Source organism: Archocentrus centrarchus, chromosome 7 (assembly GCF_007364275.1).
Source record: "Archocentrus centrarchus isolate MPI-CPG fArcCen1 chromosome 7, fArcCen1, whole genome shotgun sequence".
NCBI lineage: Eukaryota > Metazoa > Chordata > Actinopteri > Cichliformes > Cichlidae > Archocentrus > Archocentrus centrarchus.
Genome location: NC_044352.1, coordinates 16,404,381 through 16,418,825, shown reverse-complemented (window position 1 = coordinate 16,418,825; position 14,445 = coordinate 16,404,381). Strand labels below are relative to the sequence as shown.

The 14,445-nt window shown below is 36.6% G+C and overlaps 1 protein-coding gene across 1 annotated transcript in view; it reads right to left on the bottom strand.

Annotated features, from left to right (window-relative positions):
• Nucleotides 1-7,800: 7,800 nt before the first annotated feature.
• opn7b (opsin 7, group member b) overlaps nt 7,801-14,445 on the bottom strand; it is a 57,769-nt gene continuing 51,124 nt past the window's right edge. Inside the window, exons 6-7 of the mRNA XM_030734543.1 lie at nt 8,409-8,743; nt 7,801-8,301 (exon numbers count right to left, since the gene is read on the bottom strand). Coding sequence (XP_030590403.1) covers nt 7,801-8,301; nt 8,409-8,743 — 836 coding nt within the window. The remainder of the gene's footprint in view (nt 8,302-8,408; nt 8,744-14,445) is intronic.

The following is a 14,445-nucleotide window of genomic DNA, read 5'->3' as shown; positions in this document are numbered from 1 at the left end:
TGAGATGGGAAAACTTTTTTTGCTTTTGATAGTTGTTTTAAGGTCAAAGATGTTGCTAAAATGTTTAAAATATGTAGTTTTTTAATTGTTAGTGCTCTCAGAAAATATGCATAGATACATGAAAGCAAGTTTTTGAAAAAAAATCTCTAATGTTGAGTGAAGACTTCTCTTTCTCAATCAGGATTGTCAATCAATATTTTGTTTTGAAGGTGCACACTGCTGCGTATATGCCAATTAAGACTAAAAATCTATGCCATCCTGTTAATAAAATCACAACAAAATATAATGTGGGAGTTTGTGTGTGCACACAAGGAGCGCATAATGTAAGAAAACATGGATAAGCACAAGTTACAAGCCAGTAGGGTTGCTGAGGTAGAAACAGGCTGACCTTCACCTCAGGCATTACTTTTCTTTAGAAGATTTTTTTTCCCCCAAACTGAAGACTGATCCTCGAAAATAACACCAAGACAGGCATGAGCAAAAGTAATCTAGTTGGTGATCGGTTGACAGCACAGCTCCTCTCTTTACCTGAGTGTCTGAGATATGTGGCTACAAGTTGATATGACAAAAGAAAAAAAATCTATCGTCGATCTTTGGCACTCGTGAGTCACTTTATGCTTAAACATAGAGTTCGTTGTGGGTAATCTATGCTTAGTACAGAAGTCCAACAAACAGCGGTTTCTGGTTTAGGTCAGGTAGACCATTCCTCCCATCACTGCACTCCAGGTCTCTACATTGTTGCACACGCAAGTATTTGAAACTGCTGTTGGGTGGCTATGCACAGATAATGGTCAGAGTGGGTGAGGGTGAGGGTAAGGTTAACCTTTAGCTCTCCGTGGAAAACCCCAGAATGATGGTGCTCAGCCAGGGGCTTCTGGGTATCTTTGTCACAACAAGAAGCCCAGGTCCCTGCCTGTGCTGCATTGTACCCAATCCCAGTGCTTGTGGTTGGTGGATCCATATTGCTTTTTTGGGGGGGATGTGCCTACAGACTCTAAAAGCAATGCAATAACCAGTTAAATACCAAATAATATATATATATTTTTTTTTACTTAAAAAAAATTTTTTTTACTTCTGAATAAATGATATTGCATTGGGTAAATGTACTTAACGCTTTTTTTTTAAACAATCTTTAATAATTTTGAAACAAGAAAAAAGCTGTAAACATTTTCACAGTGCATGGGAAACTTCACTGACAACAATGATAATAGTTTAATAATTATAACGCATTTGTTAAAGCCTATATTTTTAGAATTTTTTACATATACATACATATACATATTTACACAACACATTCAGCCTTGTTGGTGTCTAAGAAACTGAGGGAAAGGGCTGCAAAGCGTCTGATGTGTAAGTGTGTGTGTTTTCATTAAAATCTCTTGAAGCCACTGTTCTTGCGTTTTAAGACAAAAGGGAAATGATTGATTTAAAAGCTTGATTGTTGTAGTCAGAAAATTCTATTTGTATCTCTCAGTCACATTTATCTTTATTGACAGTTATTAGTCAAGCTTGTTTAATGACATTTAAGCCTTCTGCTTCTTTCTAAATTTTAACTTCTTGAATCTTTCAATTCAAGTTCACCAGATCTTTGCACAATAACACCATTGTAGATAAAATCCTCACTTGGATTGATATGTCTCTAAGAAAGCCAACAGCACAGTGGTGGTAGATGTAACATTTAACCATAATGGCAATTGTTTTATGACCATTTGAAATTGGTGAGCTTGCTTATGTAAAATTAATATCCAGCCAATTTTTCTTTCTTGCAGCCATTAAAAGAGCAAACAGAAAATTGATCCTAGCTGCAGGGATGCAAGCAACTGTTTTTAGACTGAAATCTTGTAATACAATTTAAATATGAGAAGTGAGAAAAAGCATTTAAAGCCATCAGTCTGCAGCTTAACATAAACATTACCCCCCCCCCCCCCCCCCCCCCCCCCCGCCATCATCCCTATTTCAAAACACTGCAAGGTGTTGCTCCATTTCTATTTTCAGGTTTTGGCTGATAGTTATAATAACGTATATCATAATTTGACACCTGTACAAACACATATTATCTACATACATGCAAACAATCTCTACATGAAATCCCTGACATCAGATATATTACAATGCAATATTATTTGAATGAGTGAAGTCAGCGTAGATCACCCAGGTGGAATGGCTAGCGATATAGAATGCACACCTAGGTACTTGCGATATTTCTTCTTTGAGTAAAGCAGAACAGAAAAAACAGACATCAGAATCAGATTTTCACAGTAATGTTTCCTGTTTTGAATGTCCATTTTGGCCCAGAGAGCGTGGGCTAAACAGAGCCTATCAAGCATTGGACTTGAAGCCAAGTCTTTGATATGTATACATTTTTTTTTTTATGGTAACCTGCATATTGGTAGAAAAATATGACAGTCCACAACAGCATTTTGGCTTTGAAAGAGTGTAAAGGTGACTGTAACCTTTGGTTGCAGCATGAAAAAGCAGAAACTCTTTCACAGATCCTTCATTTTTTATACGCCTTTTCTCTTTTCAAACTGTTATAGTCAATATGAAACCACCATCATTTGTCACATATCAGAAAAAATAAGTACAATCATTTCATTTTTCCTGGGAAACGTTTACCATACCAGCCTCTATACAGTTGAAAGACTACATGTCACTTTTTTAATTTCAACCTGGAAGTTGTGGTGCAAGAAACAGCAATGAACTGCTATCCTGAACATCCAGCAGCTTTTGCATATATAAATGAAAAGCTGAAGATAACATTATTGTCTCCAACATTCTCACAAAAAAAAAAAAACAGAAAGGTGGGCCTGTGGTTGTCTTTGCAAATGAAATAAGTTTTTGCACCACGTTTTCACATATACACGAGCCAGCTGAAATAAACTCAAGCTCCAGACAGCCTGAGGCTTCCCTCAGCTTGTTTCACAGTTAGCTCCAGGTTCAAACGTTTCTGAAACTTGAACTTCACAGGTCTCAATTAAATTTATTGGCTCACTTAAGGAATATAACTTTTGAAATGGTTGGACTATTTTCCATTGCTTTTACGTTTGTGTAACATCAAAAAATATTTTTAAGAGCAATCAAAATTCAGACAGAAAACAGCACTGCAGTAGAAAATACAAAAGGCTGCGCTGTTGGTGGCGATCTTTAGTGTTGGTGCAGGGGAGAGTTTTCATGTTATGCAGAAAGTGTTTGATGGTGTTTGCTTGGACTAGTCCCATAACCAAATTACATATAGTCATAATCGTGGTCTTCCTTTAGCTTAATCATGTTGTAGTTGGTGTTGTGGAAAAAATATGAATTCAGATAATTAATAACATGTAATTAACAAATGCATTAAAAAACAAAAAGTATAAAATTGTACCTGAAGAAAATGCGCAATTTTAACAGAGTCATTCAATATTGGAGCTGTTTGAGTAATACAATCAAACAACATTGGTTTAATATATTAGTCTCATCAGACGGCAAAACACTGAGTAGCGATGCATAACACTGAGACGAGATTTGGAATTATAACACTATAGACAGCTTACCTCTCTGGTATTCTGTATATTTATTCTCCTTCAGAACTTTTCTGATCTAATGAGTTAAGGGATGTATAGGGATGAATTACTATTTTGGCCTAACGTCTGTCTTTTGTTTGCAGAAGTAACTTCCTTAAATGTGGTGCATTTGGCACCTTTTCACATCAGTGATATATTTATGAAAAATTGTAATTACTTGAATTTCAAACTTCCTGGATTTCTGCTAATGTTTAAAAATTCCTGGATTTTGGGGCAACCATGTATGCCGCATGGCTGTGGTGCAGGTGGCCCGGATTTGTGTCTGGCACTTGGCCCTTTGTCCCCCCCCCTCCACGTTCCTGTCGTCCCTGTTCACGATCCAAAAATGTTTTTTTTAAATGTTCCTGGATTTTTAAATAGTAATAGTTTGGCAAAGGTTTTTGGGGTCTCATGTACATCTCAACTATTTTATTAAAGTTGCTTTAAATCAAGAAGGGAAAGAAGGGAAGGGAAGATAATTCCCAGATTAGTTACCAAACTAGAATTTACCTCTAAAAGTAAACTTATTCAGTTTAGAAAGTTTCTGAGATCATTTTAAAAAAAAAAAAGAGAGAAAAAATTGGCCCATCTCCTCTTTTCCTTCCCTGGCTCTGCCACGGTTATAAACTTTACTGCATGTGCACAGTGCCAGAACAAGGCAGGAAATACTGTGCAGCTGCTAATAACTGAGAACAACAATGTGTGTGTGTTTGTGTGGTGGGAATAACTGTGTCATACAGTACCACAAAAGATTTACTGGCTTCATAAACCCATGATTCATATTGAGATTTTAGAAACAAAAGATAGACCCAGTTCTACATTCATATTCAATGGGCCCCCAAAACAGAACTGCATATTTTTGCTGGATCTCCCACACATCAGCGTAGTAGCCTTAGTGAAATGAACAAGAAGAGCCTGTTTTCTTTTTTTTTTCTTCCTGCAGTGCTAATGTCAGTCTGAACACTGCTTAAACCCACAGCTGAGATATAAGCCTTGAGTTAACAAGCGTCTAACCTCAGGGCTAAGTGTCTTGTGAAAACGTAATTTAGTATCAGTTTCTTCATAAGCCGTCCCTACTGAGGCTAGAGCGGTTATTTAAGGACTGTAGCAAACAGCAGAATACACCACATGTGCTGACCTGGTTGTTTTGCATGACTTTAAGCTAATTATTTCACACTGAACTGAAAGTGAAAGCAGAAAATCTGAACTGCTTTTGTAGTCATGTTTTTTTTTTTTTTTTGGAAACTGCACAGAACTGCAGTCTTCCCTCTCAGCCTCTCTGTAATAAAGGAATCATGGTATCAAAGTCATGCCAGTTAATCACAAGTTGCACTCCAGCAAATCTAATTAATTTTGTCCATGGCAGGTCTTTTTGTAGTTTGGTTTGATGACCTATGCTGCCAGGGGGAAAGTATAAAATTGCTTGTTGGGCAAACATCACAGTTAAGCTCAACTATGATTACTGAGCTTTTTTCTTTTTTAAAAAAAAATTGGAATAATGTTGATGGGTGCTGAGGCACAACCTTGCGTCTTTCACCTTACAAACAGGCATGAGAAGCACTAAAAGGCAAGTGGTCTATGCATAGGCATGAGGTTATTTCTTAAATTTGCCCATTTTAGTGTTTTTTTTTCTTTGCTGATAAACTCCTTGCTTTGTCTCTAGAGCTACACACTTATTGTTCTCCTGAACGCACACTCGCACACGCACATTAGAAAAATACACTCATGTACTGAATAAAATAACTGCACATTTTCCCCCTCTCCCCTTTCACACACAAACAAGCTTCATTCAAGGTTATATGACTAAAACATCACTCGGACTTATTAAAATTTTGGGTCTTGTTTTCATCGGTTTGGTGCTCAATGAAGTCAGTAATAATAACAAACCAGTTTATTTACAGAAATTTGGAAAATGGCAAAATCTTTTTAGTACTCTAATTAAAGGCTTCTTCCGAGCCTTGGGGCAACCAAGGGTAATGAAAAAGATTTTATTTTCCTAAAGTGCTTGTTTAAAACCAAATAACCACCTTTTTCTAGGCTGGTAATAATCAGGCTTCATTATAGAAATGCTGCTGTGTCTCTAATCTTCGTGATCACTTTGGCAGGGAAAAAAAAAATCTGAACTACAAATATGAAAAAAGACATGTTGTTAAAAAGACTTAGCTTTTAACTTCTTAACGCTGCAGCTATTTATTTAAAAAAAAAAAATAAACAGCTATCTGAGTGCATGTCTTCTTTCTGAAAAGAATGTTATTATGACCCAGCTCTGCTACCAAAGACAGCCTCATAATCAAAGCTTGTTAAGCAAGATAAATAAATTAACAATCAGTTTTTAATGTGTATTTCCCAGAGTTAATATCATGAAAGATACTAAGTCATTTGCTTTAAAAAAAAATTTTTTTCACAATTATGCAGCAAATATTTTGTACAAATAAATTTCTTTTAAGTGTACTTCAAACTGGTCTTCAGAAACTGATAAAACCACCCAAAGTGGTGATAGGAATATTAGGAGAGAATAGAATCACTGACTGGAGCTATATGTTTGATCCCAAACAGGTAGTGTCCGTAAGTATTTGGACAATGACACTATTTTATTTTTTAATTTTTCCTTGGTACACCTCCAAAGCCAGTTTTCAACCAAACAATGAACATTTGATTTAAACTTTCAGCTTTCATGCATGGGGTTTAATAAAGATATTTCATTAACTGTTTAGGAATTACAGCCATTTCTGTACATTCCCTATATTACATGTCCCTCAATTTAAAAGGCTTAAAAGTAATTGGACAGTTGGTAATTGGACAATTGACTGCCAAGCAGTTTCATTCCCAGGTGAGGTCTGTTCTGATTAAAGAACTGCAGTTAATTCCAGGTAGTAAGCATTTTGGTAGCTGTTCAGCACCATGAACAGACTGGCCAGATTAGACATGTCAGAAAAGTTCTGAGAAAAAAAAACTTTGGAGAAATGAAACTACGATTAACTTGTACCAGAATGAAGAGAGTGTTATGACATGGGCATGTATGGCTGTCACTAGAATCAGGTCAATAGTGTTTATTGATGGTGTGAACTGATGGTGTGCCTGCTGACAGGAAGCAGCAGGATAAAGTGTAGTGTGGCTGTACTTTCTGCCCAGATTCACCTACATGCTATAAAACTGAAGGTCTGAGAGAGCATCTCAAGGGAGGAAACAGAGCATTTGGTGATGTCCAGGAAGTCACTGACTGAAAAGCATTTCCATGCAAGTACTGAAAACAAATGACTATATTTTAAATGATGTTAGTCCAATTACTTTTAAGTCCAAAAAAAGGGAAGACTATATATGGAAAAAGGCTGTAAATACTAAACAGTTAATATTCTTGTTAAACCGTCTGAACTAAAGCTGAAACTCTGCACTTCAGTAACATCAACAATAATGTCTTTGTATCCACTGTGGTGGTGTACGGAAGCAAAATTACAAATATTCTGTCATTGTTCAAACTTTAATGGACCTAAATGTAACTTCAGCCGTGCCTTCTGTTCTAGACAGAGGTGACTGGGCAAAATGGACATCTCCTCCTGCAGAAACATCTATCACATTACCTTCTGGGCAAAAGGGTGTCTCACTAAGACAAATCTTTCCCGAAGTGCTTTGTATTTACCTCTTCAAAGTGCCTAGTTTAAATATAGCAATAGGGATTTTGATTTGTCCTCAACAATGAGGTGAAAGCACTGTTTTCATATTATATAACAGCAATAACAAAAAATACAACAACAACCCTGTGGTCCTTCAATTTGAGGCATACATAAATACCTGTTAATTCAAATACAGTACTTGTAATAAAAACATAAAATGTGGTTCAGGGAGTAGGACGTTTCAATGTCAGTTCCTCCCTCCATGTCCAGCGTAAATTGACTCCCCAGTCTTGTTTACTTGAGCCTCAGTTTACACTCAGAGTGATCAGATAGTTGTTGATACTTGTTAATTTGACCTGATAAAATGCTGATGTACACCCCTGTGAAATGTTTGGCTTACATATTGTCCTGTATTGGCTTTTAACCAGACAGTTTTTTTTTTTTTTTTGGCAGTATCACATATTTGAGGCATAACAAGTTTAAAACTTTAGAATAATAACTTTTTTAAAATCAGTCTTAAGGTTGTTGTTTTTGATTACATGTTCACTTTCCCCCAACTTGCACTTACTGTCTTTCAGTCTTCATTCTTGCCACTCTTTACTTCATACTTTGTTTTATAAACTTCTTGTTGTCTAGATCTGTTTGTTTCTCTAGAGAAAGTCACTCTGCATTTCATTGGAGAGCTGGCTGACAGCCACTTCACTGTGTACAGATCCTTGAAGTATCCTGGCAGTCTGCTGGGGGCTGTAGTCTATTAAATTTTCTCTATTACCAGTATCTGTTTCTGGACAAGGACAGTGTCTGCAGGTCCTGTGGTTCTCTGGTAACCCATTGGATAACCTTGTAGAGTTGCATTCTTCTTTGTGATGAGATTTTCTGCAAGTTCCCTTTTCTGCAGAGCTTTCCTGGCATGAACATCCACAGAGTCTCCTTCTGCAGTTGGCCACATCTCGACACAGGGACTTGCGAAAATTGGGCTTGAAAGCCAGGTAGACAATGGGGTTGTAAAGGGTGGAGGACTTGGCAAAAATAGCTGCCATAGCAAACGCTATAGGTGGTACAGTTGTTGGGTTACCAAATGCTGCCCACATGGACACAATAGCATATGGACTCCATGCTGTCAGGAAACCGATGCAAACTGCCACGGAAAGCTAAAAATAGACATGGTAATACACAAAATCATGCATGATGTAAACATGAAATCATGAAGGAAATAATATTTAGTATAAGTAATTTCAAAAGAAAGCAATGCACGTACCTTAACGATAAACGTATGTGCATTGGTGATCTTGTTCTGTGGGGACACGTGCTGCTGCACAGCCTGGTGTGAGCCCCGGACAGTCAGCAGGATGAATGCGTAGGACAGAAAAATGACAGTGCAGGGCAAAATATAGCAGAAGAAAAAGAGACAGACGATGTAGCTCATAGCTGCAGAATTTTGGCTGGGTGCATGCCAGTTGATGCAGCATGCTGTACCATAAGGCTCAGCCCCATACTCTCCCCAGCCTGACAGAGGACCAACAGCAAAGACTCCAGCGTAGCACCAGATGCCTGCAACCAGCAGGCATGCGTGGATGGATGAAAACTTGTTACCTAAAGAAGAGTGTAAGAAGGCACAGAGAGGGGAAGAGAAAAGAGAGTTTTGAAAGTGATTACTGACAGATAATGACATAAAGGAGATATAGTAGGTTACATTTATGATGCATCATTATTTATCAACATACCATATAAGTAGTGCTGCACTCATGCAGTGAATAAGGGAATCAATAGAAAACAGCAAAAGAGCTCGGGCAACGGTCTTCAAAAGTTGATTTAAGGGGTAACAAGTGAAGATGAGAACACAGGAAACCTTAATCATGACACTACACATTCTCTGTCAGCCCATTTTACAGTTCAAGCTGAGGGTGGGTGCGGGGGTGGGTCATTTTGCTCAGTGGCACTCGCTGAACCGTGTCAGTGATTACAGATGGCTTTTATCTGAATCCGGCCATCTCGTTCCCAATCAGAACTCCAGCTATCCAAATGGCACATGAAGGATGAAGGCTCTTTTTAAAATGGAGAGCAGAACTCAATTTCCAAGAAAAGTCCTCAAATATGTGATCCTACATTTTTGCACCAAGCCTTTTTTTCCCACTGCCTGCTACTGATTCTAGTACCTCCGCTTTGAGTGTCTGAGTGTTTGCCACTGTCTTTTATAGCCTTCCACAATAGAAGTTAATAGAATTATTCTTACGTAAAGTTACGCGAGGCCACAGATTTCTGCAAGGCAAATTGTTAGAAGCTTGGTGTGAGTCAGTAAATTATACCGTGAATGTAATGGTCAGTAAAAACAATGAATCTTAAAAATTATAATGACAAACTACCAATCTGTTTAAAGTTAGAACACTAGCCAGTGTGATGTCTTTAAATTTAGTATTTACCTCATAATTGTGTGTTTTTTATTAAGGAGTTTGGACAAAATGCAATTAGTAAAGGCTTTCTGTGCAGGAATATGGTTCTGAATCTCCAGTGTAGCACCTTTAACATTGAGAGTCTTTATTCATAAATTTAATTTAGATAACGATATGACCTTTGGCAAACTTATTCTTGGTCTAACTTTCTGCTAGTAGATGGGACAAGTTGGTGTGAGACTCCTGTCAGTGCATGTTTGTAATGATGATCTGGCTCTAGTGTTCTTGTTTGGCTAGGAGGGCTGTGTGTAGCACTACACAAACGCGAGATGACAACTTTCCTTGCAGGAAACATGTATACAAATGTTATTATCTGTGCTCATTTGCATGTCAAACACATTTTCTTGTGAAGCGTGTAGTCTCTTGGCTTTATTCTCTGTATTATAGACTGTGCTCCACTAAAAAACAGACACAGCCTTCAATTATAATGTGCCTATTAGCTGCAATCTTTACACCAACTGGAATTTGAACAACAATATTTCTATTCTAACCCTGCAAATTTAGGACCCTGTGAAATATCTGTGACATATACTGTAAATGCTCACTGTACATCAGATGTATGCAATCTCCAGCTATGTTTAAGAACTCACTCAGGCTGCCAGCACTACATTTGTTTTGTCCTCTGTGTGCTACTTTTTCTATTTGTGGTAATTTAGTTTCTTGACCAGTCTGACCTACTTTTTTTATTATAATATTTTATTATGGCACGAGAACATGCCTGTTAGGAGGAGTTTTAACTGGTATACTCAAGCACTATAAACCTGAGTGATATAATATGTATCAGCCCTCAGTTCTGTGAACCCCCAGTGTTTTTTGAGCAAATGTGTGGAGGATATAGATGGGAATATCGCTTAAATCTGGCACTTAGCACATCCGCTCATTGAATAATAATAGCAAAAAGAGTTTCTAATTAAAACTGAATTACATGTTCCTTCAACTGATATCAGTTCATTTATATTGCATATTGTGCTTTAATTATGATTTATGAATTATAAATTAAGAAAAGGATAGTTTAATGAAGTACATACAAATCACTGATCCCCAAATTTAATTGTTTTTGAATGTGCTACCAGTGCGTTAAAAGTTACATTGATCCAAACTCAGTTATTTATGCTGGCTTGGCTTGTTAACAGGCAGCTGTATAAGTAAATAAATAAAATTCTTAGTGGATACGAACCATAACTATTCTCTTAAACGTATTCTGGGGGAGTGCAGAAGCAGATTTTCACAGTTTTATAGTGTCCCATAAAACCTTTGATTTCTGTGGTTTCTAGAGGACAGGGTGCCAGCAGTAATAACACCTGCATGACAATGAGAACTGTGTAGGCTTAATCCAGGATTAAAAAAATACCTCAACTGTCAATAATTAATATGTATGACAACACTGAAATCTTAACTGGATGGGACTACTCAGCTACAAAAACATGAATGCTGCCATAAATTTTTCTATACTTCCATACTTCTCTTCCTGTTTCTTAAATTTAAATTCATAACTTTATCATGTTGAATCTGTTCTTTTTTTTATAATTGTGTATTTTTTTTTATAATTAGTCTGTTTTTGCTCTTTTACTGCTGCTAATTAGAAAATCTAAATAACATTTCAACTATAGTAACTAGACTTGTGAGTAGAAAGAATATCGCTACACCATTATTTTATCTGTACCCTACATGGGAAAAACACCTAACATGGAGATTTTTTTTGACTACAGATGAAAACCCACACACACAAAAAAACAGAAGGATCAGTAGAAGCATTATTAGTATGCCTTCCCACAGCAATAACACTGAGAGCCAATTACCTTAATGTCTACCGGGCAGAAGTGAAAAAAGAACTCAGTGTAACCTGTTTTGTAAAATATTTTGAATATTTTTTTTCTTTTTTCTGTAACCAACTGTATGATTACCTTAAGTGTTTGCATTAATCTGAAACAGGCCTTAAATTAAGCTCATGCAGATAAGAAGGAGATTGTGATGGACTTTTGGAGTGAACATGTAAGGACCATCACAGCTGAACTCAAAGAGCTTTCAGATAAGGGTGGCAAATGGTGGTGAAAGGTTGAGATGAAGGATATAACAACCTGATGATTTTCAGCCCACAATGAAGATGCCTTCTGTACTTGTACGCTATTTTTAAGCACGTGTTGATCCAAGTCACCTATAGATCCCTTTCAGCATCTGCTGAAGTTGCAGTCATTAGTCATATACAGTTAGATCCTTAAAGTTTTGGACAATGGCTTATTACTATTATTATTATTATTTTGTAATTTGGCCCCTGTACACACCAGAGTGGATGATTAAATCAAACAATCAAGGTGTGATTGAAATCCAGACTTTCAGCTTTAATTAAAGTGGCTGGTTTAACAAAAGTATTTCATTACCTGTTTAGAAATTACAGCTATTTTTATACATAGTCCCCCATTTTCAGAGAATCAGAATTAACAAACATAATTTTAAATATAAGTATTGCTTTTAATACTTGGATGAAATATTAAAAGGAATTCTGGACTGAGGTCTAGAATGCTGTTTCCTCCCTTGAGATGTTCTGCCAGGTCTTTACCTTCAGCTGCTGCTTGTTTGTGGGTCTTTCAGTTTTGTAAATATTAACTGAAAGCAGGGGTGAGATTTGGTGACTGACTTGGCCATTAAAGAATATCCCATTTCTTTGCCTTGAGAAACTCGTGTTTGTTTTAGCAGTATGCTTTGAGTCTTTGTCTATTTGCACTGTGAGACTGTGCAGGGAGCGAAGCTTTGTACACTTCACAGTTCATCCTGCTACTTCAATCAGCATTTACACCTTCAATAAACGCCAGTGATCCGGTTCCACTGGCAGCCATATGTACCCAAGCATCTGTCATTTTTGACAGATAATGTGGTAGGCTTTGGATCACGAGCTATTTATTATGTTCCTTCTCCACGCTTTATGCTTCCCTTCATTCTGGTACAAGTTAATCTCGGTTTCATCTGTTCACAGATTTTTCTTTTTTCTCCAGAAATGCGCGTGTCTTTTATTTTTTTTTCTTTTTCTGATAAAGTTTTTTTGGCCTTAATATTCTTGAGTGCAACCAGTAGTTTGCACCTTTTTGTAAACCATCTGTATTTCTATTCATGAAGGTGTGTCTTGATTAGAGACCTTGACAATAATACGCATACCTCCTTGGAGAGTGTTTTTGACTTGGCTAGGTACCACTGAGTGTTCTTCTTAACCATGGAAATAATTCTGCCTTCATTCCCTTTTGTTTTTTTCTGTGGTCTTTCAAGGGTTTGGTGAGCTGGCCAGTGCATCCCTTTTTTTTAAGAATGTATCAGATTGTTGATTTGGTGACTCCTGAAGTCTTTGCTCTCTCTATTTGTTAAACTTTGAGCTTTAAAGCTGAAACTCTGCACCTCGCTCACATCGCGATTATTCAAATTAAAAAGGCTCTGTAGTGGTGAACAGAGGCAAATTAAAAAAAAAAAAAAAAAAAACACTTTCCAAAAACTTATGTACCTAACTGTATTTGTGTCTCTTCTAGGAAAAGAATCTTACTCTATTTTGCAGTGCAGTGCTGAACTCTTCTGTTAAATGAACAACACAACTTGAAATTTAGATTGTAGCCAAGCATGCAGGCAATGAAACATGAATAATTGCGAGTTTTTCAAGTATGAGACCTTGTTGGAAAATACATTTATTTACTAACACTTTAAAGGCCCCACAACTTTCAGGAGGTTAAAGCCTTGAAAATTAACATTACTGCAGGATTCCACCTTTTACTTTGAAATGAGCCCTTGAGTTGCTGGTCTACTTCAATTAAATTCTCTTTTCAGAATCAAGGATTTTGCCTTCAAGGGAAAGCAACAAACAACATTATTATCAAAGATCAATAAGGGTGAAGCCAAACTTCAATTTAATTACTGTCAATAAATAAATACAACCTAGTTTTTTAAACACAGTTTTTTTTTTACTATTTTTATTTGAAGAAAGTATTTTTTAATAAATCATGTTCCTATTTACAAATAAGTATTCATCCTATCAAATCCCACTGAAAATGTATAAAGGTAATTTGAGAAATTGGAATAACTACAAAGAGAGTGCAGGATATTGTTGATTGACCTGATTGTAAATACATTAGAGGGTTAGAGGTCTCTGTTTATGGCTTGCATTACACTTTCAAAGTTTCACTACCGCTCAGTGAGTAGTTGACAAGTATTTGCATCTGGTGTCTTCCATGCAAACAATGGGTGACCGTGGCAGCCTTAAAGTATAAGCAACCAAAAGCAAGGATGTTTTTGGTGCTGGACTGTTTGTTGCAAATCATGGTCATACTATGCTTCAGATAGAAAGATGATTTGTGATATCATTGGCTAATGACTAGTGATTAACATGTTTTTAGCAAATCAACGTGCTGTTTTACACCACTTTCTTGTTACACCTGATTTCAAAACACCAGGATGGAAAAGCCGTGAACACGAATCTCGAGGTTTCAAAACGGGACTTCACAAATCCAATTTTACCTTTTACTTTTTAATGTATGTTGAATATGTTAAAACTATTAGTTCTTTTAAAAGGCAAGATTTAATATTGACTGTCAACAAAATGAATGAATTTAATCTTGCAGTACTGCATGTATTGTCTAGGTACAGAATTCACTACACTAAGGATTCATTCACAAAATATAGCAATAAAGCAAAAACACAATTAGTGTCTGTTATAATATGGTACAGGTTAAAATCGATTTAATGGAACAGTCAAAGTCAAATATTAAGTTCAACTGGTTCTTACAACAGAGCTTTCCAACTGGAGTAAATTTTAAATCCCACATGTGGTGACTTTGACATTTTTCCACAGTTTTTGTGTGCTCACAAACT